The sequence below is a fragment of the Callithrix jacchus genome, chromosome 2 (assembly GCF_049354715.1).
Source record: "Callithrix jacchus isolate 240 chromosome 2, calJac240_pri, whole genome shotgun sequence".
Lineage (NCBI taxonomy): Eukaryota > Metazoa > Chordata > Mammalia > Primates > Cebidae > Callithrix > Callithrix jacchus.
The window spans coordinates 36,660,485-36,687,376 of record NC_133503.1 but is presented as its reverse complement, the minus strand read 5'-3'; the positions used below and the strand labels follow the sequence as shown (position 1 = coordinate 36,687,376).

The window sequence follows — 26,892 nt, the reverse complement described above, 5'->3', positions numbered from 1 at the left end:
AGATCTCTTGTGAACTCAGTGACAGCTTACTTATCCCCAAGAGGATGGCCCAAGCCATTCATGAAGGATCCACCCCCAAGATCCAGACACCTTCCACCAGGCCTCACCTCAAACATTAGGGATTACATTTCATCATGAGATTTGGGTGGGAACAAATAACCACAGATATATCAAGTTGGAATATTTCCCTTTCTTTATCAGGAGTATAAAGTAGGAGGCATAGGGGATTCTCTCCCCATTCTGTTCAGGCATAGGTTAAGGAAACACCAATTCCTTTAAACATATGCATCTGGAGTTGTCAATTCTGAGTATCACAGGTATTGAAATATGACACAGTCCCTGCCCTCAAGAAACTGACAAGGTAGAAAAGTAGAAAATGGTTCTTTTTGTTTCCATTCCTATAAGTACTCTGGTCCAGTAGTATATTCAGCAAAAGGAACAAAAAGTGCCTCTTCCAGCTCCAAATCAGAATGTCAGGTGGTGGGGGCTGGCCAAGTTCACAGAATAATTAACTCCTGCATGCTACCTGGGATGATATTTATTCAGTCCTTGCTATATGCCAGGTATAATGCTACACCTTTTTTTTTTTTTTTTTTTTTTTTTGAGTCAGATTCTTACTCTGTCGCCCAGGCTGGAGTGCAATGGCACAATCTTGGCTCACTGCAACCTCCGCCTCCTGGGTTCAAGCAATTCTCCTGCCTCAGCCTCCCGAGTAGAAGAGATTACAGGCACCCGCCACCACACCTGGCTAATTTTTGTATTTTTAGTAGAGACGGGGTTTCACCATATTGGCCAGGCTGGTCTTTTGGGCAGGCTGGTCTCGAACTCCTGACCTCATGATCTGCCCTCCTCGGTCTCTCCTGGACCACATGAGCCACTGTGCCAGGTCTACACCTTCATTTAATACATTACTCATTTAATCCTTACAACTGTTATATGAAATAGATACTATTATCCTTAATTTTGTAGTTGAAGAAATGGAAGCACAGAAAAATTAAGTGACTTGCCCAAGGTCACCCAGCTAGTGTCAGCATTTGAATCCAGGCAGTCTGTAAAGCTTGTGGTCTTAACTATTTATTATACTGCTAACATCCTGGATTAGGATAGCAGCAGGAATTACAGCTCAAAAGAGAGAGGACTTGAGAGAAGGTAGAAACCATGTAATCTGACCATAAGAGGAGAAAATTGAGATTACAAGTGAAAGTGGAATATGATGCAGGGTCTTTGGACATTTGAGCTGCAATCAGTGGATTATAAGGCCCTCCTAGGGTGGGATTTGTGTCTTAATCATTTTGCACCTAGCATAAAGCTGGGCTCGTAATCAGTCTCAAAAGACATTATTGAATTGAATGATGGCTGAGTAACATCATCTTTGTAGAAAGGGCTAGCTCATTTGTCATTGTCCACAAGGGGCAATGCTGCTTATCTAGCAGGTGTTGGCAGTCACAGAGGACATGGTTGGTGAAGAGGATGTGCTGGAGGGCTGTCAGTCTTGGAGTCACATTTATTTGCAGAGCCTTCTCCAATCCACATTAAAGGCCCGGTGATGTCAGGCTCTCTACCCCTGTACTCAGAAATATGCACCAGGCATCTCGTTTTCTCTCATGGAAAGGCTGGCCTTTTACAGGTGGGATTGATCATTGTTCCCAGCCCATCAGCTTGACCCTGTCCCTGCATTCTTGTTTTATTCTGTGGGGACAGCACTGGAATAGACACTGAGTATCTATCAGAGTGGGCACCCTGAGCAAACGTCCTTTCCCAACCACTTTTCCTGCCCCAAACTTGATTTGGCTTGGTGGCTGGAGGAGGGGGAGGGCAGAGGAGACACCCCTTGACCACCTGACATCTTTGGTGGTTCATGGGTCTCAGCCTTTTCCTAGCATTCCGACCAGCCTGAAATTGTTACATTTTGCTTTATAAATTTCTTTTTTAAAGTATTGTCATTTGGAAAAACAAAACAAAACAAAAAAACTATTGTCTGTATGTAAGAGCAGGTGTGAGAGAAAATGAGGTGCCTGGAGCATATTTCTCTCTGGCAATGGGGTGGAGGGCCTGACATCATGAGGCCTTTAATTGTAGCTCCCCAGCTTCATGTTCCCTAACCCTTCTGGGGAGGAGGGCTTGGGAAAGGCACATGGAGATAGGGTGGAGCTGGGGGAAAACAGGCCTTGTACAAAAGCTGAGTAGCCAGATGTTCACTTTTACAGCTCTTCTGTAAAACTGGCAGGGCAGATATAGATTAAAACGAAGGACAAACTCCATTTAAAGTGCATTACAGCTCAAGAACCAGCACCCCCTGGGCAGGAGAAGGGAGGGAAGGGCACAGAGGCCATATCAGTCTACTTCCTTATCTAGGGCCACATGTCTCTCTCCTAGCTTTGCCAACGGTGATTTACACCCCCAGCTGGAATGACTCTCGTTCTGGGCTGATTACATCTGCAAATGCCCCCCAGAGGCCACAGCAGGATGGCCATATTCAGAAGCAGCAGCCAATAAATCTCAGAGGTTTATATTGCAATTCTCAGTACCCTCCCTGCTGGCCCTCTGCCAGGCTGGCTCTGGAAGTAAGGAGGGGGTCGAGTTAGAGGGTTAGGGGATGAAATCCTCCACTTCCTTTCATCACCCTCTTTCTTTCTATGCACTGCTTAGTTATCCTTCCAAGCCATTCTGCTTCTGGCTTTATCCTGGGATCTTGTGGGAATCAGGCCCAGGTCCAGGCCCAGTAAATACCCTTATCCTTACGGGTAGATGTCTGTGTTCTGGACACAGATGTGTTTCTACCTAGTTGTTTCATCCTGATAAAGTAGCTTGCTCTCTGAAACGTTCATCGTGTGAAAAGGATGGGCTCCCAAATGGTCTCTCCAGACACCTTCCTCAGTGATCTTTGGTCCAAGGAAATCTCTTCTACTTAGTGGAGGGCTTTCACATGTCTTGCTATACGAAGTTGGCAGACAGCAGGTGGGACGCCTCGGGAAGAGCACCCCCTTCCATGCCAAGCCCCATGGCTCCCTGGGCACCAGCCCTCCCCCTCGCCCCCACCCCTGCTGTCCCTCGGTCCAGCACAGGAGGCCTGTGGTGCAGACATGCGCTTCAGAGTTGCAGGGTGGCACCCAGGACCCTGTTGGGAGAGTGCGGTGGGAGAGATCTTTCCATCTTCCCTTAGGACACCATCGGGGCTGAATGTTGGAATCTAATGCCCCAGGTATGCTCCCCCAGCAAAGCCATTCCACCTGTCTGCGACCCATCTTTGCAGAATCTTGAGCTTAATAGCCATCGTACCCTAGAAGACACTTAGGAGGGGAAAAACGAGATCATAGATGTGCTAATTCTAAGAAAAACAAATACTAGGTCGGGCGCAGTGGCTCACGCCTGTAATCCCAGCACTTTGGGAGGCCGAGGCGGGAGATCACCTGAGGTTGGGAGTTTCAGACCAGCCTGACTAACATGGAGAAACCCCGTCTCTACTAAAAATACAAAAAATGAGCCAGGCGTGGTGGTGCATGCCTGTAATCCCAGCTACTCGGGAGGCTGAGGCAGGAGAATCGCTTGAACCCAGGAGAGGGAGGTTGCAGTGAGCCGAGATCACGCCTTTGCTCTCCATACAGCCTGGGCAACAAGAGCGAATCAAGAAAGAAAGAAAAAGAAAGAAAGAAAGAGAGAGAGAGAGGAGAAAGAGAGAGAGAGAGAGAGAGAGAAAGAAAAGAAAGACACTAGAAATGCAAGTGCCCTTGTTCAAGTTTTGTTACAAAATTTCTTTTGTGGTGGTGTCTGTTTGTTCTTTGGTATGTGGGTGAGTGGGATCCGGAAAGTGAGAAAGGGTGTTTTTTTTGGAGAAATATTTGCTTCCCTGAGATGGCGAGTTTCCAGCGGCAGCTTCCACAATGCCTTGCTAGGCGAAGTTGGCAGACAGCAGGTGGGCCACCTCGGGAAGAGCATCTCCTTCCGCGCCAAGCCCAGAGGCTCCCTGGGCGCCGGTCCTCCCTCGCCCCCACCCGCGCCGTCCCGCGGTCCAGCGCAGGAGGCCCGTGGCGCGGAAGCGCGCTTCGGAGTTGGAGGGCGGCGCCCAGGACCCTGGTGGGAGTGTGTGCGTCGCGCAGGAGGGCCGGAGGCGGGGGTGGGAGGCGCGGGTCCAGGGAGCCTGGCTCGCAGAGCTCCAGCGGAGGAGCTAGGGGAGCGCGGACCCCGGCGCCCAATGCTCGTCATGGGGCTGCCCCCGAGCCCGCGACCGCTGCCGCCGGTATTCCTGATGTTGCTGCTGCTGCTGCTGCCGTCGCCGCTGCCTCTCGCAACCGGTGAGTGTCCGAGCGCGCACCGGCCAGGGCTGCAGGAGGAGGTGGAGGTGAGGTGAGGTGAAGCCCAGGGCACCTGCCCAGCGAGGGCGCAGCCGCCTCCAGTGCATCCGAGCCGAGCCAGGGGAACTGGAGCAGTAAGCCCAGGGTGTCTGCAAGGGACCGGGGTCCCTCCTAACACAGTGTCCGAACTGTGTTAGGACTGAGTGCCAGCAATGGCCTGGCCACCCAAACATCTCCTCTTTGCCCTCTTCTCCCCCTCTTCTTTCTTCTGAGGTCGGTCTACAAGTCACAGAAAAACCCATCCTACAGCCAGGCCACTACCAAGACAGCATCTCTAGGAGGCCGGGAGAATCAGACTAGAAACAGTGTCATTTGCTCCACGTGGGCTTTAACTCTTCCTTCTGCTTTAAGGACTGAGGAAGAAACTAGGTACAGGTGAAGAAACAGAAGTTTATTAGAACTGACTTGTTTCATGACCTTCTATGATAGTAGGCCTTGCAAGCCGTCTAGCACAGTGCCTTGCCCTTTGGATAATAAATAATCCATAATAGGTGTTTAGTAGTTCAAAGCCTGGTTTTAGAACCAGGCCACTCCCACAAGGTAGGACAGCCTGGGATCCAAGGTCCCTGGAAGTTCCATGACCTTCTTGAGTGGGATGGGTGTGTGGAATCTCATTATGGGGCTCCTGCCCAGAGACTGAATAGAGGAACTCCTGAGACAGTAAGACCACCACACTGCCCTCAGTCCACAAGGCAGTGATGCAGAAATGCTTCCTTAAGACAGATATGGAAGGAAGGAGGGAAAACCCTGGTCTGTCTACCTGACAACATCAGTAAGTCAAGGCAGCAAGGCATCACTAGGACTGATTTGACTGCCCAGGAAATTTCACTAATCCTAAAGGTTATGGTTGCATGTCAGGATCAGGGGAAAACATTAAACATCTTCCTTATTAAATGATTTAATATAGTAGAGTTGGTGACAGATCTATTTTCCACAGTAATATTTGACAGCAATGATTTCTGGTTAAGTGGCCTCATTGAAAATCCATAAAACAGTCATCTAGGAAGTGCCAGGTAGGGCCAAGTGCTCTTCAAGAGCACAGACCAACAGAGGGCTTTAACAATGGGGTGGAAAATACCACCGCTCAGGGCCTGCTAAAACCAAGCATATAGGAGACCTCCGATTCACAGGGAACTGGTGTCATGTACTGAAAATCCTTCTGAAGTAGATAGGAGGCTGGAGTCCTGGGTTCTAGCCTTGACTCAATCTTGACTTACGACATTCCCTGGTGCACATTATGTTTCTTTGTTCTTTGTCCATCTATTTATAAAATGGGTACCTGGGCTATGGGCCTCATTGGGGAGAAACAAATGAGGATCTTGTGCCCTCAAGCATAGCCTGATCTGAGCTATTTTACAGTTACTCATTCTCTGATGAGCAAGAAGCAGAAATCAAAGTTACAAAACTAGGGTGCTAACAAATTGGTATGAAATAGACATGGCAGTGGCTGCATAAATGAGGAGGTGGGGCAAGTACAATAGAGAGTGGTAGGCATGAAGCTAGAAAAGGCATGACTTGTCAAAAGGGGGCAGTCATGACTCAACTCCTGTTACATGTGGGCCCAAGTGTTTCCATTTTTCAAGCCAAATTGGAAATTCATAGTTTTATTTGAAATCTGATCTTTTTTTGAGACAGAGTATCAATCTGTCACCCAGGCTGGAGTTCAGTGGTGTGATTCCAGTTCACTGCAGCCTCGACCTCTCATATTCAAGCATCTGCCTTAGCCTTCCGAGTAGCTGGGACTGTAGGAGTGTGCCATCACACCGGGCTAACTTTTGTATTTTTTGTAGAGATGGGTTTTTGCCATCTCTGATGCCCAGGCTGATCTTGAACTCCTAGGCTCAAACAATCTACCCATCTTGGCCTCCCAAAATCCTAGAATTATAGGTGTGCGCCACTGCACCTGTCCTAAAATCTGATTTTAATTTTAATTTTATTTTATTGTGATTTTTTTTCTTTGAGATGGAGTTTCACTCTTATTGCCCAGGCTGAATGAAGTGCAATAGTGTGATCTTGGCTCACCACAACCTCCACCTCCTGGGTTCGTGATTCTTCTGCCTCAGGCTACCAAGTAGCTGGGATTACAGGCGCATGCCACCACGCCCAGCTAATTTTTGTAATTGTAGTAGAGATGGGGTTTTTCCATGTTGGTCAGGCTGGTCTTGAACTCCCAATCTCAGGTGATCCACCTGTCTCAGCCTTCCAAAGTGCTGGGACTACAGGTGTGAGCCACCGCTCCCAGCCTAATTTTATTTTTTACTTATTTATTTTTTTGAGACAGAGTCTTGCTCTGTCACCAGGCTGGAGTGCAGTGGTGTGATCTCGGCTTACTGCAGCCTTGACCTCCCAGGCTAAGGTGACTTCTCCTACCTCAGCCTCCCAAGTAGCTGGGATTACAATCACGTGCCACCATGCCCAGCTAATTTTTGTATTTTTAGTAGAGATAGGGTTTCAACATGTTGGCCAGGATGGTCCCAATATCCTGACCTTGTGATCCGCCCACCTCAGCCTCCCAAAGTGCTAGGATTATAGTTGTGAGCCACTACACCTGGCCTAAAATCTGATTTTTAAATGTTGGCCACTAATTACAACTTTAAGAAAAGACTGTGAAAATGCAAACACACAAACAAACAAAAACCCAAAACCAAAAATACTAACCCCCCCCCCCACCACACACACACACACACACAAACAGGAAAAGAAAATACTGCCAGGTGTGGTGGCTCACGCCTATAATCCCAGCACTTTGGGGAGCCAAGGTGGGTGGATTGCTTTCGCTTAGGAGTCCGAGACCAGCCCAGCCTGGGCATCATGGTGAAAGCCCATCTCTACAAAAGATACAAAAATTAGCTGGGCATGGTAGTGCATGCATGTGGTCTCAGCTACTTGGGAGGCTGAGGTGGGAGAATTCACCTGAGCCTGGGAAGTTGAGGCTGCAGTGAGTGGTGATTACATCACTGCACTCCAGTCTAGGTGACAGAGATTCTATATTTAAAAAAAAAAAAGAAAGAAAAAAAAAATAACTATGCTGACTAAAGAGAACACATTTGCACACTGGATCAAATTATAACCTTTGCCCTGGATCAAGTCGTGTGTTTCACAATCTAGGAAACACAAATTCCACCTTGTTGAGATGAAATTTAATGTGATCCCCAAGTTCTTTGTTGAGATGAATCCCCCTAAATCCACCATTGCTCAAACTTGGTAAAGTGTGTCAGCTAAGACATTGTTTTCTTTTGAAAATGTTTGCAACTTGGATGGGTTAGTGGCTCATGCCTGTAATCCCAGCACTTTGGGAGGCCAAGGCGGGTGGATCACCCAAGGTCAGGAGTTTGAAACCAACCTGGCCAACATGATGAAACCCTATCTAAAAAAAAAAAAAAAAAAAAAAAAAAATTTACAACTCAATAGTTAGTATAGTTCAATATTTGTGGCCGGGTGCATTGGATCATGCCTGTAATCCCAGCACTTTGGGAGGCCTAGGCAGGCGGATCACCTGAGGTCAGGAGTTTGAGACCAGCCTGATCAACATGGAGAAACCCCATCTCTACTAAAAATACAAAACTAGCCGGGCATGGTGGTGCGTGCCTGTAAACCCAGCTACTGAGGAGGCTGAGGCAGGAGAATTGCTTGAACCCAAGAGGCCAAGGTTGCGATGAGCTGAGATTGCGCCAGTTGCACTCCAGCCTGGGCAACGACAGTGAAATTGTCTCAAAAAAAATTTTTTTTAAATTTAGTTCAGTTACAGCAATAGGATTTGAATCTGCTACTTTTCTTTTCTTTCTTTCCTTTTTCTTTTTTTTTTTTTTTTGAGACAGAGTTTCGCTGTTGTTACCCAGACTGGAGCACAATGACATGATCTCGGCTCACCGCAACTTCCGCCTCCTGGGTTCAAGCAATTCTCCTGCCTCAGCCTCCCGAGTAGCTGGGACTACAGGTGTGCACCACCATGCCCAGCTAATTTTTGTATTTTTAATAGAGACGGGGTTTCACCATGTTGACCAGGGTGGTCTCGATTTCTTGACCTCGTGATCCACCCGCCTCAGCCTCCCAAAGTGCTGGGATTATAGGCGTGAGGCGTGAGCCACCGCGCCCGGCCTTTCTTTTTTTTGAGATGGAGTTTCGCTCTTGTTGCCCAGGCTGGAGTGTAATGGCACGATCTTGACTCACCACAACCTCTGCCTCCCAGGTTCAAGCAATTCTCCTGCCTCTGTCTCCCGATTAGCTGGGATTATAGGCACGCCACATCTGGCTAATTTTGTATTTTTAGTACCCCAGCAAATTTTGTATTTTTAGTAGAGACAGGGTTTCTCCATGTTGGTCAGGCTGGTCTTGAGCTCCTGACCGCAGGTGATCTGCCCACCCCGGCCTCCCAAAGTGCTGGGATTACAGGCTTGAGCCACCGCGCCAGCCGAATCTGCTACTTTTTCTTGTGTATTTAACACTTACTTATTGGGTACCTACCAGAAGTAACATCATAAATTTGTAGAAATTCCTCAATCTTTTAAAGCCATGTTCCCCTTTTGGTAAATATATAAAATCTCATACCTTTCTTAAATATTTTTTGAAATCTCAAAAGCTTTTTTTTTCATCTTGTACATGTAAAATTATCAAATAGGGTTTTTGGAAATACATATTTCCTAGGGAAATTCTGATATACTTTTTCTTTTCCATAGATTATTGGAGTACACACAGGTGGTGTTTGGTTACATGAGTAAATTCTTTAGTGCTGATTTGTGAGATTTTGGTGAACCCAGCACCCAAGAAGTATATACTGGACCCTATTTGTAGTCTTTTATCCCTTCCCCGCCAACTCCCCAAAGTTCATTATATCATTCTTACACCTTTTCGTCCTCATAGCTTAGCTCCCACATATCAGTGAGAACATACGATGTTTAATTTTCCATTCCTTAATTACTTCACTTAGAATAATAGTCTCCAGTCTCACCCAAGTTACTGTGAATGCTGTTAATTCATTCCTTTTTATGGCTGAGTAATATTCTATCTTATATATAGATATGTATATCTATATGTAGCACAATTTCTGTATCCACTCACTGATGGATGGGCATTGGGTTGGTTCCATGATTTTGCAATTGCAAATTTATCATGTGCTGCTATAAACATGAGTGTGCAAGTATCTTTTTTGTATAATGACTTCTTTTCCTCTGAGTAGACACCCAGTACACCCAGTAATGTGATTGCTGGATCAAATGGTAATTCTCCTTATAGCTCTTTTTTTGAGATGTAGTCTTGCTCTGTTGCCAGGCTGGAGTGCAGTGGTGTGATCTCGGCTCACTGCAACCTCCATCTCCCGGGTTCAAGTGATTCTCCTGCCTCAGCCTGCTGAGTAGCTGGGATTACAGGTGCATGCCACCATGCTCAGCTAATTTTTGTATTTTTAGTAGAGATGGGGTTTATCATGTTGATGAGGATGGTCTCAATCTCTTGACCTTGTGACTCACCTGCCTCGGCCTCCCAAAGTGCTGGGATTACAGGTGTGAGCCACTGTGCCCGGGCTTTTAGCTCTTTGAAGAATCTCCACATTGTTTTCCATAGTGGCTAGTTACATTCCCACCAGCAGTGCAGAAGTGTTCCCTGATCGTGGCCTCCATGCCAACATCTACTTTTTGATTTTTTGATTATGGCCATTCTTGCAGGAGTAAGGTGGTATCACATTGTGGTTTTAATTTGCATTTTCCTGATTAGTAATGAGGTGAGCAATTTTTCATATGGTTGTTGGTTATTTGTACATCTTCTTTTGAGAATTGTCTATTCATGTCCTTAGTCCACCTTTTGATGGGATTGTTTGTTTTTTTCTTTGTGATTTGTTTGAATTCGTTGTAGATGCTGAGTATTAGTCCTTTGTCAGATCATGCCAGTGCACTCCAGGCTAGGCGATAGTGAGACTGTCTGGAAAAAAAAAAAACAAAAAACTTAAATCCAAGACCTGAAACTATAAAATTCGCGATAAATTGTGAAAAATTTCTCCCACTCTGTGGGCTGTTTACTCTGCTGACTGTTCCTTTTGCTGTGCAAAAGCTCTTTAGTTTAAGTACCAGCTATTTATTTTTGTTTTTATTGCATTTGCTTTTGGGTTCCTGGTCATGAAATCCTAGCCTAAGCCAATGTCTAGAAGGGTTTTTCCAATATTATTTTCTAGAATTTTTATATTTTCAGGTCTTAGATTTAAGTTTTTTTTTTTTTTCAGAGTCTTGCTCTGTCGCCCAGCCTGGAGTACAGAGGTATGATTTTCGCTTACTGGAAACTCTGCCTCCTGGGTTCAAGTGATTCTCCTGCCTCAGCCTCCTGAGTAGCTGAGATAATAGTTGCCCGCCACCACATGCAGCTAATTTTTATATTTTTAGTAGAGACAGGGTTTCACTATGGTGGCCAGGCTGGTCTAAAACTCCTGACTTCATGTAATCCACTCGCCTCAGCCTCCCAAAGTGCTGGGATTATAGGCATGAGCCACCATGCCTGGCCAAGTTTAAGCTCTTAATCCATCTTGAGTTGATTTTTGTATAAGGTGAGAGATGAGGATGCGGTTTCATTCTCTTGCATGTAGCTAGCCAATTATCCCAGCACCATTTGTTGAAAAGGGTGTCCTTTCCCTGCTTTATGTTTTTGTTTACTTTGTCCAAGATCAGTTGGTTGTAAGCATTTGGGCAAAACTAATCTCTGATGTTAGAGATGAAGATACTGCCTTATCGATCCACCATCTTCAGTAGAGCTACCACCAAAATGCAGATTTTCATAAAAACCTTTATGGGGAAAGCCATCACTCTTGAGGTTGAACCCTTGGATACAACAGGAAATGTAAAAGCAAGATCCAGGATAAGGAAGGAATTCCTCCTGCCTAGTAAAGACTGTGCTGGGAAGCAACTGGAAGACGGATGTGCTTTGTCTGACTATAACATTCAAAAGGAGTCCACTCTTCTCACATTGAGAATTTGTGGTGATCCTAAGAAAATAAGTCTTACACTACTCCCAGAAAGAATAGGCAGGTGCTGTGACTTATGCTTGTAATCCCAGCACTTTGGGAGGCCGAGGCAGGTGGCTCAATTGAGGCCAGGGGTTCAAGACCAGCCTGCCAACATGGTGAAACTCTGTCACTACTAAAACTACAAAAACCAGCTCAGTGTGGTACATGCCTGTAATCCCAGCTTCACAGGTGGCTGAGGCAGGAGAATCACTTGAACCCAGGAGACAGAGATTGCAGTGAGTCAAGATCATGCCACTGCACTCCAGCCTGAGCAACGGAGCAAGACCTTATCTCAAAAGAAAAAAGCATAGGAGAAAGAAGGTGACGCTGGCTGTCCTGAAATACCACAAGCTGGATGAGAATAGCAAAAGTAGTCATATTCATCAGGAGTGCCCTTCAGATGAATGTGGTGCTGGAGTGTTTATGGCCAACCACTCTGGCAGACATTATTGTGCCAAATGTCTGACTTACTGCTTCAACAAACTGGATGACAAGTAAAAGAAATGAAAACAGGCTGAGCATGGTAGCTCACACTTGTAGTCCTGTTGCTCAGCTCCCCTGAGAGAAAGTTTTTCCAGGCTCTTGGTGTCTCACTCACCCAAGAATGGGAGAGGGGACCATGCCAGGCGCAGTACATTTGCAAAGTAAATACTGGACCCCAAAAAGTTTTTGCAGAAAGTGATTTATTTAGGCAGAGAAAGAGAAAAAGGAGAGAGAAAAAGATAAAAGAGAAAAAGGCTTCCACTAAGAGTGTGTAAGGGGACCCAAGTATGGAATCCAAAGGGATGCGGAAGAAGGAGACTTTTAACCTGCGAGGAATTCTCTCCCTCTCCAAGTCCCCTGGCCAAAGAAAGGAATTCCTTTAAACTTCTGCTAGAGTGATTTACTTTTGATTCTTTCCCGTGCCCACGAAAATTAAAACAGAAACCGTTAAATCTGCTAGATGGAGAGGCATGGGAGGGGGACATGGCACTGGGAAGTTCTTGCTCTTAGAACTACGCCCTCTTGTGGACCCGGAAAGAAAACACATTCCCTCAATCCCAGCACTTTGGAAGGCCGAGGTGGGTGGATCACTTGAGGTCAGGAGTTCAAGACTAACCTATCAACATGGTGAACCCCTATCCCTTACTAAAAATACAAAAATTAGCTGGGCATTGTGGCAGCGCCTGAGTAGCTGGGCTTTGCCTTGAGTAGCTGGGCATTGTGGGGTACCCAAGTAGCTGGGCCTTAGGAGGCTGAGGCAGGAGAATCGCTTGAACCCAGGAGGTGGTGGTTGTAGTGAGCTGAGATCATACCACTGCACCCCATCCTGACTCTGTCTCAAGAAAAAAAGAAATGAAGACACTGGTTTACTTGGGAGCACAGTGACTGGAAGAGGGCTCCAGGGTTACTGGTAATGTTCTGTTCCTTTATCTGAATTCTGGCTACCCAAGTGTATTCAGTTTGTGAAATTCATTGAGCCATACATTTTGATTCATGTACTTTTCTGTGTTATACCTCAATAAAACGTTTATTACCAAGGAAGATGTACAAATGGCTAACAAGCACATAAAAATATGCTCAACATTTAGTCATTGGGGAAATGCAAATGAAAACTTCAATGAGATACCACTTCATGCTCACAAGGATGGTTATAATTTTTTTTTTAAATGGAAAATAGCAAGAGTTGGCAGTATGTATAGACACTAGAATCCTCATACATTGCTGATGGGAATGTAAAATAGTGCAGCTGCTGTGAAAAATACTTTGGTGGTTCCTCAAAAAGTTAATCATAGAATTACTGTATGACCCAGCAATTCCACCCCTAGGTATGTATCCCAAAGAACAAAAAACAGGTGTTCAAACAAATACTTGTACATGAAATGTTCACCAAAGCACTATTCACAATAACCAAAAGGTAGAAGCAACCCAAATGTCCACTAACTGAAGAATGGATAAACAAAATGTAGCATATTGATACAGTAAAATACTATTCATCCATAAAAAACAATAAGGTACTGGCTGGGTGCAGTGGCTCATGGCTGTAATCCCAGCACTTTGAGAGGCCAAGGCAGGCAGATCACCTAAGGTCAGGAGTTCAAGACCATCCTGGCCAACATGGTGAAAACACATCTCTATTAAAAATACAAAAATTAGCCAAGCACGATTAATGTGCCTGTACTTCCAACTACTCAGGAGGCTGAGGTAGGAGGAGCGCTTGAACCCAGGAGGTCGAGGCTGCAGTGAGCTGTGATCGTGCCACTACACTACAGCCTGGGACATAGAGTAAGACCCTATCTAAAAAAGAAGAAGGGGAAGGAACAAGGAAGAGGGAAGAAGGAGAAGAGCTGAGGTGGCTTCATCTAAGGAGGTAGTGACACACATGGAGAAAAGTGGGCAGATTCCAGATGTGTTTTGGAGTTGACAGGACTTGCTGGATTGAACACAGGATGTGAAAGGAAGAGATGAATTAAGAATGATGCCTAGATTTTTAGCTTTGAACAGCTAGGGAGATGATGATGTTCTGTTACCCCATGTTGGGCACCCTAAGTCCTGGAATACAGGGGCTTCCTTCCAGACTGAGGAGGAATCTTGGTATTTCTGAGTGAGAAACAGGGTCGGATTACCCTTTATTTCCTTCTGGAAATAGCTCCCCATCCCAACCCCAGCCAGTTTCCACCTTCAGGTATTTTTTAATGATTTTTAATGGGAGACTCAAAGTTAATGCTGACTCCCATTTAGCACTCCCTTGTCCATTCTCAGCTCTCTGATTCTGATACTAGCTCTGCCCATGGCATGGCTCTGCCCAGGGCCTCCTTCCTCTGTGCCTGTCAGGCTCAACAGGCTCACCTTCAAACAACTATCCCCTTTTCCTCCCTGAAGGCTGAGCAGCCTCTCTACAAACGCCTATTTCTTGTTGGGTCCAGACTGTGGCAGCTGCAGGCTATCCAGTCCTGCTGGGCTTTTCTCTCTCCATACACACTAAAGGCCTTTTGTGCTACCCTAAGATTTTCAGAAAGGTTTATCAGGAATGCCCCCCACCCAACCTCATGACTTGGTATTCCCAGACAGCTTCTCTAACCCTAGGTGAGCCTCACCTGGTATCTCCCTTTATAGGAGACCCCCTTCCCACAGAGAGCCGGCTCATGAACAGCTGTCTGCAGGCCAGGAGGAAGTGCCAGGCTGATCCCACTTGCAGTGCTGCCTACCACCACCTGGATTCCTGTACCTCTAACATAAGCACCCCACTGCCCTCAGAGGAGCCTTCAGTCCCTGAAGACTGCCTGGAGGCAGCACAGCAACTCAGGAACAGCTCTCTGATAGGCTGCATGTGCCACCGGCGCATGAAGAACCAGGTTGCCTGCTTGGACATCTACTGGACTGTTCACCGTGCCCGCAGCCTTGGTGAGGCCCCCATCATAGAGTGGTCTGAGGTGGGGAAGATGGCTCTTGGGGGTTGTTTTTTAATCCTGCAGGATATGGGCCACATGGTAGATACTGATGGGGAGGATAATGAAGCTCTGCATTTGACGTCAGGAAAGGTGGAGGGATAATGCCGGGATCCCCTTGAATCCCCATAACACTGCCCTCTCTTCTCCCTACTTCCCCCTTTCTTATCTGGCAACATGTCAGCTCCCACTTGGCAGCGCTGTAAACCAGACCGAGGCCCAATGTGGGGAGCTCCTGGAACAGAAGGTATGGACAGGAGATGGGAGAAAAGAGTCTTAACCCATAAATAGACCCCAAATACCAAGTTCAGGGAGATGGAGAGTTAACATCTTGGTCCAGCCTTTAACAGAAAGAATACTCATTAACCAGCCAGGAGATGTAAGAGAGAGAGAAGGCACAGAAAGAACCAAAGAGGAGCCGGCTGTCACTCTTTCCATAGGTCCCTCTCTCTGTTAGTCAGCTTTTACTTGACTATGTTGCCTTAACAAAACAGTGACTTGCAAAACAAAGGTTTAATTCCTGCTCATGTTCCTTTCTTTTTGAGACGGAGTCTTACTCTGTTGCCCAGGCTGGAGTGCAGTGGCACGATCTCGGCTCACTGTAACCTGTGCCTCCTAGATTCAAGCGATTCTCCTGCTTCAGCCTCCTGAGCTGGTGGGACTACAGGCACGCACCACCACACCTGGCTAATTTTTTTTTATTTTTTAGTACAGAGGGGGTTTCACCATTTTGGACAGGCTGGTCTCAAACTTCTGACCTCATGATCTGCCCACCTTGCCCTCCCAAAGTGTTGGGGTTAGAGGCGTGAGCCACTGTGCCTGACCCAATTCTTGCTTATGCTCTCTATTGGCTCTTCATGCATCTTCTTCATTCTTTGTCTGGGATGTTCCCTTCTCATGGCAGAAGGAAATGAGCATTGGCAGAACCATGTGATGGTTTTAAAAGTTTCTGCTCAGATCTTATCTATACTATGTATGCTTATATTCCATTGAGAGAGCAAGTCACATAGCCAAGCCTGACATCACTGGATTGGAAAAGTATACTTCTCCCACAGAGAGATACCAAAAATCACATGGCAATAGATGAGGATATACAATCTTACAGGGAAGGCAAAGAATGATTGGAAACAATAATACAATCTACCATTGTCAAAGAATTCATTTCTCTCCCTTCTACAAGTAAAATACACCCACCTATTTTCCATGGAAGATGCCTTAAAAGTTCTGTTCAAACATGACATCAGGCTTCAAGTCTAGGATCTCGTGATAGTTTCCAACTGGGCCTGGATGTGGTTCCTCTTGATGTAAAAACTTATGAGCTAAAAAGATAAATCACCTGCTTCCTATATGTACTCAGCATACAATAACGGGACAGGGTGAGGATAACCACAACAAACGTTCTCAGAAAGGGGAGGGATGAGTATCTAGGTGCAGTGGCTCACACATATAACTTTAGCACCTTGGGAGGCCGAGGCAGGAGTATCCCTAAAGCCCAGGAGTTTAAGACTAGCCTGGACAGCATAGTGAGCCCCCATCGCTACAAAAAAATAAATGAATTAGCTAGATGTAGTGGTGCACACCTGTGATCCCGGCTACTCAGGAGGCTGAGGGGGGAGGATTGCTTGAGCCCAGGAGATTGAGACTGCCCTCCAGCCTGGGTAACAGAGTGAGACCCTGTCTCAAATAAATGAATGAATGAATGGGAGACACACAGCAGATATTGATTCATAGCAATTCTGAAATCCCACTAGACAAATGTTGTAAGGGCCCTCTTTCCTGAGAATAAGGATTGTTCTTTAATAAGGCCCTGGTTTTGCTCTATGGGAGTAGTTGGTCTATCTATTGTTCTCCACAGCTCTTGGCTCAACCCTCTGGAAGATCCTTCCTCTTTCATTTTTCTCTGGCCACATTTGGAAAGGGCATCAGGGACTACAATCTCCCTGGGGGCTGAACCGCATTCTCAGCCTGCTTCCTCCCTGAGAAATGTTGGGACATTTTAAGTCTCAAATAGTCACAGTCTCTTTTAATCTATGCTGGTAGCTCTTTGTAGTATGACTCTCTGAAAACATAATTGCTGCTTATATCTTTGATTTCTATCATCTCATGTGCCTATGGCCTTTCCCACAATTCAAGACATGCCTCTTTTTCTACACCTAAATTAGAAGCATCTTGCCCTTATCAGGCTTCTGTGGAAGAGCCACTAGTTTAGTCTTTTTTCCCTGAATACATTTGTCCAACTGGCAGGACTTATTTGGTACCATCTTAATCAACTGAGAGATCTCCACAAACAGCACGATAGCCACATACCTCATTTGGTCTTTTCCCCAAGGCTGAGTTGTAATCAACCTTATCACTCAAAACATTTTTTTTATGTTTTATCTTTTACCTTATGAATATGAGAAACAATTGCATTTCTTAATCCTGCAAGTCCTGAAATTTCTGCATTATCTTTTCCTCCACACTTGGTAACTGGCCAATTCTTTTCTGAGCTTTTCTCTTTCTTATAGTACCTTACCAAATGCAGCCAATAGCAATCAAGACATACTAGTAACCTTCTGCTTCTCAGCTTCCCCTAACAGTATAAGCTCATTCAGCAAATACTTTTCTCAGTTATTGCAGGCAACAATTTTACCAAATGCTTTGCCACTGCATAATGAAGACTGCCATCTTTTCAGCCCCCAGTAACAGCTTCTTTATCACCCTCTGCCCAGTGCCAAAGCCCATGATACACATTATATTATTTAATTACTGTAGCACTCCACTTCTAGGTACCAACTGCATTTTATTTTTACTTTTTTTAGTTGGAATCTCACTTGTCACCCAGGCTGGAGTACAGTGGTGCAATCATAGCTCACTGCAGCTCAGCCTTCTGAGCTCAAGTAATCCTCCCACCTCAGCTTCCTGAGTAGCTGGGACTACAGGTGTGTGCCACCACACCCAGCTAATTTAAAAATTTTTTTGTAGAGATCAAGTCCTGCTGTGTTGCCTAAGTTGGTCTCAAGCTCCTGGGCTCAAGGAATATTGCTGCCTTAGCCTCCCCAAGTACTGAGATTATAGGTGTGAGCCACCATGCCTGGCCCTAGTTGCATTTTTTTTTTTTTTTTTGAGACAGAGTCTCATTCTGTCATCCAGGCTGGAGTGGCGTAGTCTCGGCTCACTGCAGCCTCCACCTCCCGGGTTCAAGGGGTTCTCCCACCTCAGCCTCCTGGGTAGCTGGGATTACAGGCATGCACCACCACACCCAGCTAATTTTTGTATTTTTAGTAGAGACGGGATTTCACAATGTTGGCCAGGCTAGTCTCAAACTCCTGACCTTAGGTGATCTGCCCGCCTCGGCCTCCCAAAGTGCTAGGATTACAGGCATGAGCCACCATGCCTGGCCCCCCATTGCACTTATAATAAGAATTTGCTAGGTTGTGCTTTGTAACATCCAATTTCCAAATCTCTGGCTTTCAACAACAAAAATGTATTTCTTGCTCATGTTACACATCTGCTGCAGGATTCTGTGGGTTGGCTTTGTCTCTGTTCTACTTGTCTTCTTCACCAGAAGATCCAGGCTGGTAGAGGAGAAAGAGTAGCAGCAGAACCATTTGAGGATTCTTAAAGCTTCTGCTCTGATGTGATTTACATCACTTCAGCTCACAATCCACAGGCCAGAACAAGTCACATGGCCAAGCCTGCCATCAGTGGGGTGAGGAAGTATACGCCTCTCACAGGGGGTGTGAAAGTTACATGGCAACAGGTGGAGAAGAATAATCCTCCCATGGGGTGGGGAGCAAATAATTGGAAACAATAATACAGTTTACCACACTCCTTGTTCCCTGTTTTCTGCTTCTCATTCTAATCACTTTTCTTTCAGAACTTCCTCTGAGGCTTCTCCATGATTCCTCTTGCCTCCCCACACTGTGTGCTGAGCACCATGGTGTAAGTGCGATGGTGCTCGGCATATTTATCCACCTCGCTTATACCATGGTGCTCAGCACACAGTATGCTCAACAAATGGTAGCTCTTATTATTCTTATAGTTTATGGATGGAGCTCAGCCTATATGTTACGGCCCCACATTTTTCTTGTCTCTGCACAGCTTGCAGCTGGTTAGGTAGAGGCTGTGCTTTTCCTTTTCTCCACAGGGCTTTAAGGTCTGAGCCAGCAGAGTCAGCCCCTCCAGCCTACCCCACCTGGTCCTCAGCATTCTGGTGCTCCCCACCTTGTCTCTAGGTAACTATCAGCTGGATGTCTCTCCGTATGAAGACACAGTGACCAGCAAACCCTGGAAAATGAATCTCAGCAAACTGAACATGCTCAAACCAGGTCTGTAGGGCAACTAGACTTGGGAACGGGAGGCTGGGGTGGGACTCTGAAGGAAGGGTGGCCGGGGAACGGCACAAGTTGGGGGGCTTATAAGGGGAAAGCTTCTAGCCTACCAGGTGACTAAGGAAGACTGTCAGGCTGGAAGTGTGAGCCATGGGGCATGGTCTGGTCTCATAGGAGTCATCAAAGGACAGCAGTTATTAGGGAGGCATTTGAAGAGAGCCCATTAGGGCTCCCTGTTTCCACAAGGTGGGCCCGTACAAAGGGTGTGGTGGGAGTGGCATCAGCCCCAAGAAAAAATGTCCTGAAATGGAGTATTTACTTGCATTCAAGGCAGCTAGGAAAGTAGCCTCTTTGTCCCTGAAGACTAGGAAATTGCTTGTTTTCAACCATTCTAATGGGATGGGCGAGGTATTGGGCAGGAAAAAGAGAGTGACTCTGCCCAGGGTGACTCAGGGTGGGGAGCCATCAGTCTGACAAGAACTGTGATGGATGCTTTTCAGGAAAGTGAGGCTATGAGTTAATTGAGGAAAAACATACACACATGCACTCTCTTTTTGAGAACTATGAGCTTTGCTGTATAGTCAGTATTTTATCATTAGAATTAGAATTTTGAGAAAAAGGCATAGGGATTCATGCATGAAACACTCTTAGTGATAAGATCAGCAAATAACCTGTTACAGTTACTTGATTACTGTGGCTGCTGGAATATTCTGTTAATAGAAATATCACCATAATTTCCCAAGATTCAGAATATGGGGAACAGAGTATACATGAATCAATAAATAAAAGATGGGCAGGTGACATTAAAATGGGTCAGGATAGGTGCAGGCCAAGCAAATCCAAACCAGAAACCTAAAATAGAGTTTAGTTGCCTCTGTTTTGGTCATTTCTAAAAGTGCTTTAGAATGTTTGGGCGGAGATGAAGGAGAAAAAACAAAAACAAAACAAAAACAACAAAAAAAAAAATGTCGCAGGTACTCTAGGTTATAATTTCTACCATTAGAACTCACTGCATAGCATTGAGGAAAGAGCTATGGTTATTTGAGCTTTCTGGCTGCTTGAATTCTAAGTAAATGGGTATTCGATGCATATAGATGAATCCTTATTATTTTACCTAGTCAAGATAAGGAGTAGGATAGGGAAGGCTTCAAACAGGAGAGAGGGGAAGCCCTGGATTAGGAGTGGCTGTATTCAGGACAGGCCTTCTTTTCCTCCTGGATCCACTATCTTCCTTGTTAAATCAGGGGTTTTCTGGGGTTCCTATGGAGCCTGGGCTGCAGGCATGCAGAGGGCCCACCCGAGTGACTTCATGCCCTTTCCCTCCACCACCCCGCAGACTCAGACCTCTGCCTCAAGTTCGCCATGCTGTGTACTCTCAATGACAAGTGTGACCGACTGCGCAAGGCTTATGGGGAGGCGTGCTCTGGGCCCCGCTGCCAGCGCCACGTCTGCCTCAAGCAGCTGCTCACCTTCTTCGAGAAGGCCACTGAGCCCCATGCGCAGGGCCTGCTGTTGTGCCCCTGTGCCCCCACCGACCGGGGCTGCGGGGAGCGCCGGCGAAACACTATCGCCCCCAGCTGCGCGCTGCCACCGGCGGCCCCCAACTGTCTGGAGCTGCGGCGCCTCTGCTTCTCCGACCCTCTGTGCAGGTGTGGGGTTTGGGAGGGCAGGGTGGGCAGGGATGTGGCACACGCCCCTCCTTCCTGGCTAAGTTCCTGTGCTGAGCAGGGTCTTGACCCTCCCAGGGAACCGTGGGACCCACCGGCTGCTTCACCAAGTAGCTCCTTGGATATTTTGTGAAACTCTTTTCTCAAAAAGAACATATGGTTTTTTTTTTTCTTTGCTGTAAAACCTCAGGACATATAAAAATGTATTTTAAAAAATTATTCAAAATTCTATCACCTGAAAATAATCTATCATACTTTGGGGAGCACTTCCTTTCAGTCATTTTTCTATCCAGATAACAAAAGTAGACATCCTGGGAATATATGTCTATCTTACTTTTTTCTCTTATGGCACAAATCTCATGAGCATTTTTTCCGTGGAGGTGTGTGGTAAGACACCGTGGCTCATGCCTGGAATCCCAGCTGTTTGGGAGGTTGAGGTGGGTGGATCATTTGAGATCAGGAGTTTCAGACCAACCTGGCCAACGTGGTGAAACCCCACCTCTACTAAAAATACTAAAATTAGCCGGGCTTGGTGGCAAGCGCCTGTAGTCCCAGCTACTCAGGAGGCTGAGGCAAGGGAATCACTTGAACCTGGGAGCTGGAGGTTGCAGTGAGCCAAGATTGCACCACTGCACTCCAGCTGGGTGACAGAGCGAGACTCCAGTCTCAAAAAAAAAAAAAAAAAAAAAAAGGCTCTGAAGTCAGACAGATATGAATTTAAATTCTGGGTCTTTGTAATCTTGAGCACATCACTTAACCTGAGGTTCCATTTAGTCCCCTGTAAATACTGGGATAATAATGAAGACCTCATGAGACTCTCGTGAGAGTTAAATTACATAATTTACATAGAGTGATGTAGAGTACTGGTGTAGAGGAAGTGCTCAATAAATGGTAGTGCTTATTTTTTCACTTACTGTCCTATAAGAACTTTTTCTTTTTGATACAGACACTCTTTGTTGCCCAGGCTGGAGAGCAGTGGTCCGTTCTTGGCTCATTGCAACCTCCGTTTCCCGGGTTCAAGCAATTCTGCCTTAGCCTCCCGAGTAGCTGGGACTACAGACACATGCCACCATGCCTGGCTAACTTGTATTTTTAGTAGAGGTGGGGTTTCGCTATGTTGGCCAGGCTGGTGTCCAACTTCTGACCCTGTAATCCTCCTGCCTCAGTCTCCCAAAGTGGTGGGATTACAGGCGTGAGCTACCACACCTAGCCAAGAACTTGATTTTTAAATGCCTGAATTATATTCCATGTATGGATACCCCATATTTTATTTAACAATTCCTCAGTCGCTGGATATTTAGGGTTTTTTTTGTTTTTTTGAGACAGAGTCTTGCTCTGCTGCCCAGGCTGGAGTGCAGTGGTGTTATCTCGGCTCACTGCAGCCCCTGCCTCCTGGGTTCAAGGGATTCTTCTGCCTCAGCCTCCCAAGTAGCTGGGACTATAGGTGCACGCCACAATGCCTGGCTAATTTTTATGTTTTTAGTAGAGACGGGGTTTTGCCATGTTGGCCAGGCCAGTGTTGAACTCCTGAGCTCAAGTGATCAGCCCACTTTGGCCTCCCAAAGTGCTAGAATTATAGGCATGAGCCACCATGCTTAGTCAACTCTCATTCTTTTTTTTTTTTTTTTTTTTGAGACAGAGTCTCACTCTGTCGCCAGGCTGGAGTGCAATGGCACAATCTCGGCTCAGTGCAACATCTTTCTCCCAGGTTCAAGTGATTCTCCTGCCTCAACCTCCCGAGTAGCTGAGACTACAGGTGTGCACCTGTGTGGTGACACCTGGCTAATTTTTTTAATATGCTTAGTAGAGATGGGGTTTCACTATGTTGGCCAGGATGTTGTGATCTCTTGACTTCGTGATCTGCCCACCTTGACCTCCCAAAGTACTGGGATTACAGGCCTGAGCCACCGTGCCTGGCCTCTTATTCTTTAATCTTTGTCCACAAACGTAATTACTACTTAGGATGTATTGCTACTAGTGCCGTTGCCAGATCAAAGGACATGGAGGTATTTGATATAGTTGATAAATATTTTCTCCAGGAAATTTGAAATTCTGATCTGGCTTTTCTGTGTCTTCTCAGGACAAAACACTCACAAAATTGAAGTTATCATTCATTCAAGTGATATTTGTTGACAATAACCTTGGTTTGCACCTTTGTTCTCCTACTGAGTTTTTTGTAACCTTGGACAAGTTTCTTAACCTCTGAGACTACTGCTTTTCTCGTCTGTAAACTATCTCATACTCAGGGCTCTTAATAATCATAATACTGATATTTACTGAGTACTTACTATGGGCTGGATACTATTTTAAGTACTTAACATGTATTAACTCATCTAAACCTTACAAGATCCCTAATTAGATAGATTCTTTTCTTTTCCTTCCTTCCTTCCTTCCCTCCTTCCCTCCTTCCCTTTCTCTTTCTTCTCTTTCTCTCTCTTTCTTTCCCTCCCTCCCTCCTTTCCTTTCCTTTTTCCCTTCCCTTCCCTTCTTTCCTTCCCTTCTTCCCTTCCTTCTTCCCTTCCCTTCATCCCTTCCCTTTATCCCTTCCCTTCTTCCCTTACCTTTTCCTCTTCCCTTCCCTTCATCCCTTCCCTTTATCCCTTCCCTTCTTCCCTTACCTTTTCCCCTTCCCTTCCCTTCATCCCTTCCCTTTATCCCTTCCCTTCATCCCTTCCCTTCTTCTCTTCCCTTTTTCCCTTCCCTTCCCTTTTTCCCTTTCCTTCCCTTTTTCTCTTTCCTCCCCTCCCCTCCCCTCCCTTCCCCTCCCCTCCCCTCCCCTCCCCTCGCCTTCCCTTTCTTCTTTCTTGAGATGGAGTCTTGCTGTGTTGCCCAGGGCAGTCTCAAACTCCTGAGCTCAAGTGATTCTCCTACCTCAGCCTCCCAAGTAGCTGGCATTATGGGCATGTGCATTCTCTTACTTCATCCTCACAAAAATCCGTGAGGTTTTGCTGCTGTCATCTCTATTTGATAGTTGAGGAAACAGAGGTTAAAGAAGCTATCTGAGATCACATAAGTAGGGATTATGGAGCCTGAACTCAGAGTGAAATGGTGTGGGGTCTGAGGAATGGTACATTTGGTTATGACAGGGGCACACTTCACAGAGGAAGAGGCCCTGGGCCAAGGCAGAGGAGGATTTGGGACAACAGTGGGCCTGCCAAGCTAAGGGGGCGGTGAGGGAGAAGGCTAAAGGCTGGACCCTCAAGGATGACTCATGAAATTTTTCTGGCCAGGTACAGTGGCTCACACCTGTAATACAGCACTTTGAGAGGCTGAGGTGAGTGGATCACCTGAGGTCAGGAGTTTCAGAGTAGCCTGGCCAACATGATGAAATCCCGTATCTACTAAAAATACAAAATTAGCTGGGTTTGGTGGCACACGTCTGTAGTTCCAGCTACTTAGGAGGCTGAGGCAGGAGAATCACTTGAACCCAGGAGGTGAAGGTTGCAGTGAGCTGAGATTGAGCCATTCCACTCTAGCTTGGGTGAAAGAGAGCAAGACTCCATCTCAAAAAAAAAAAAAAAAATAGAAATTTCCCTTCTTCCAGATCACGCCTGGTGGATTTCCAGACCCACTGCCATCCCATGGACATCCTAGGAACTTGTGCAACAGAACAGTCCAGATGTCTCCGTGCATACCTGGGGCTGATTGGTGAGGCTGGGGGCATGTGTAGGGAGGCTCGTGTTGGCTAGGCCTGAGGGCAAGAATGCTCTGAAGATAAAGGATGTGATCCTGATATGGGTGGAAGAAGGTGGGAGCTATAGTTCGGGTTAGCCTAGGCCCTGACTACCCTTTTCCTCTTCACTCCATAGGGACTGCCATGACCCCCAACTTTGTCAGCAATGTCAACACCAGTGTTGCCTTAAGCTGCACCTGCCGAGGCAGTGGCAACCTGCAGGAGGAGTGTGAACAGCTGGAAGGGTTCTTCTCCCACAACCCCTGCCTCAGTGAGTATGCTGAACTTGCTCTCAGGCCCCGGGGTTGGGTCAGCTGGACTCAAGGGAAGAAAAAGGGTCAACTCTGTGGCCCAGGCTGGTTCCATCCATCTCTGCCAGACAGAGCGGCTCCCAGCGTAGGCATTCATCCCTGTAGCCTGGGCCTTTCTTCTGTCTCCCACTCCCTGAGAAACCCCCAATGCTGCCTGTTCAACCTGTCCGGAACCCAGGAACATCTCCAAATCAAGAAACAAGCAAGCAGAATGAGAGAGTATCCCACTTCCACCTCCCTCCTACTTTCTCTCCTGCTCCCACGCCCTTCCAATGAGCCTTCTCTTCTCTCTTCAGCGGAGGCCATTGCAGCTAAGATGCGTTTTCACAGCCAACTCTTCTCCCAGGACTGGACAGACTCTACCTTTGCTGTGATGGCACACCAGGTAGGGCCTCCTCTGTTATACCCCTCAGACCTTTTTTTTCCTTTTTTTGAGATAGAGTCATGCTCTGTTGCCAGGCTGGAGTGCAGTGGTGAGATCTCCGCTCACTGCAACCTCTGTCTCCCAGATTCAGTCAATTCCCCTGCCTCAGCCTCCTGAGTAGCTGGGACTACAGGTGCATGCCATTACACCTGGCTAATTTTTTGTATTTCAGTAGAGCTGGGGTTTCACCATGACCAAATGGTCTCAATCTCCTGACCTTGTGATCCACCCTCCTTGGCCTCCCAAAGTGCTGGGATTACAGGCATGAGCCACCGCACCCAGCCACACCCCTCAGACCTTTCCTGGGCCCACTGGGGAAAACACAAACGAGGCAGACAAAGGGATGGGGGCGGGGGGCTGATTTCCTCCTTGCCACAAATACTAGAGACCTCTTATGGAGATGTACCTCAGGAGATGGGGAGTACCTCTTGACTGAGGCAGAAGAAGTGAAGGGGCTCAATAAGATCCCCTGAGCTAATTCCATTCCATTTCTCCCACAGAATAAAAACCGTGCTCTGAGGCCACAGTCCTGGATGCCCTCTCTTTTCTCCTGCACTCTTCTCTTGATTCTGCTCCTGAGCTTATGGTAGCTCATAAGGCCCCAGGGCCTTCTTTCCCTTCACCACACCCAGATGGACTTGCAGCCCACAGGGGTGAGGAAAGAACAGCAGCAGGAAGGAGGTGTAGTGCGCAGACAAGGGCACAGGAGAAGCTACGGGTTATGACCTCCAGATCCTGACTGGCCTGGTCCTCATTCCCTCCACCCATCTCCACTTCTGATTCATGCTGCCCCTCCTTGGTGACCACAATTTAGCCAATTTTCTGGTGGTGACCAGCTCCATCAAGTCCCTTTCTGAGCCCTTCCTCTTTTGACTACCAGGATCACCAGAATCCAATAAGTTAGCCATTCTCTATTGCATTCCAGGTTAGGGTTAGGGTAGGCAGGACTGGGTGTTTTGAGGCAGCCTAGAAAGACATTCTCCATTGTGAGAAAGGCGGGAGCAAGACTTCTGCCCCTTCGTCTCCTCCTCTGAGTGGAGGATGGGAACCTACTGCCTGCACTGCTCTGTCCCCAGATCCTGCAGAACATCTGGGCATCAAGAACTGGAGCCTATGGGCCTTGCTTTATTCCTATTATTGTCCTAAAGTCCCTCTGGCCTCTTGGATCATGATTAAACCTTTGACTTCAGACTTTGCCCTTTTTCCATTTTCTCAAATTTTGAATTTCTATAGAACTAGGGTGTTACAGAAAAAGCACAGGCCAGGTGATGAGGAGATATAGCAATGCTGCCACCAACAGCTATGACTTCAGGCATATCTCTTAGCCTCTCTGTGTTCTTGACATGGAGTTGGAAGAAAGTAGCTTATGTGAGGCCGTGGACCTAGGATTTGTCCCAGCTCCAGCCATTTGTCAGATATTGCCTGGGATCTGCCACAGCAGCTGAGATGGCGACCGTTAGTCAACCACACCATTTACTGAACACGGGCTTGGGTTATTAGGCTGCTCCAGATCATAATGGGGGCCAGAGGAAAAGAGAGCTTGGTTCTTTTTTTTCTGAGATGGAGTCTCGATCTGTTGCCCAGTCTGGAGTTCAGGGGTGCAATCTCAGCTCACTGCAACCTCTGCCTCCTGGGTTCAAGTGATTCTCCTGCCTTAGCCTCCTGAGTAGCTGGGATTACAGGCATACACCACCAAACCTGGCTAATTTGTATATTTTTAGTAGAGATGGGGTTACAGG

General features: G+C 46.6%; 1 protein-coding gene across 2 annotated transcripts; it reads left to right on the top strand.

Annotated features, from left to right (window-relative positions):
- The first annotated feature begins 4,025 nt into the window (after positions 1-4,025).
- Positions 4,026-26,342, top strand: GFRA3 (GDNF family receptor alpha 3). 2 transcript variants are annotated; one of them, XM_002744198.6, is made up of 8 exons: positions 4,026-4,292; positions 14,434-14,721; positions 18,983-19,075; positions 20,415-20,727; positions 24,290-24,393; positions 24,555-24,689; positions 25,026-25,114; positions 25,654-26,342. In XM_002744198.6, exons 1-8 carry the CDS (start codon positions 4,193-4,195, stop codon positions 25,741-25,743), a joined length of 1,212 nt encoding a protein of 403 aa, XP_002744244.4. In that variant the 5' UTR covers positions 4,026-4,192; the 3' UTR covers positions 25,744-26,342. The 2 variants fall into 2 exon arrangements, with proteins under 2 accessions (XP_002744244.4, XP_035141538.1); XM_035285647.3 differs by lacking the exon at positions 14,434-14,721.
- The last annotated feature ends 550 nt before the right edge of the window (positions 26,343-26,892 follow it).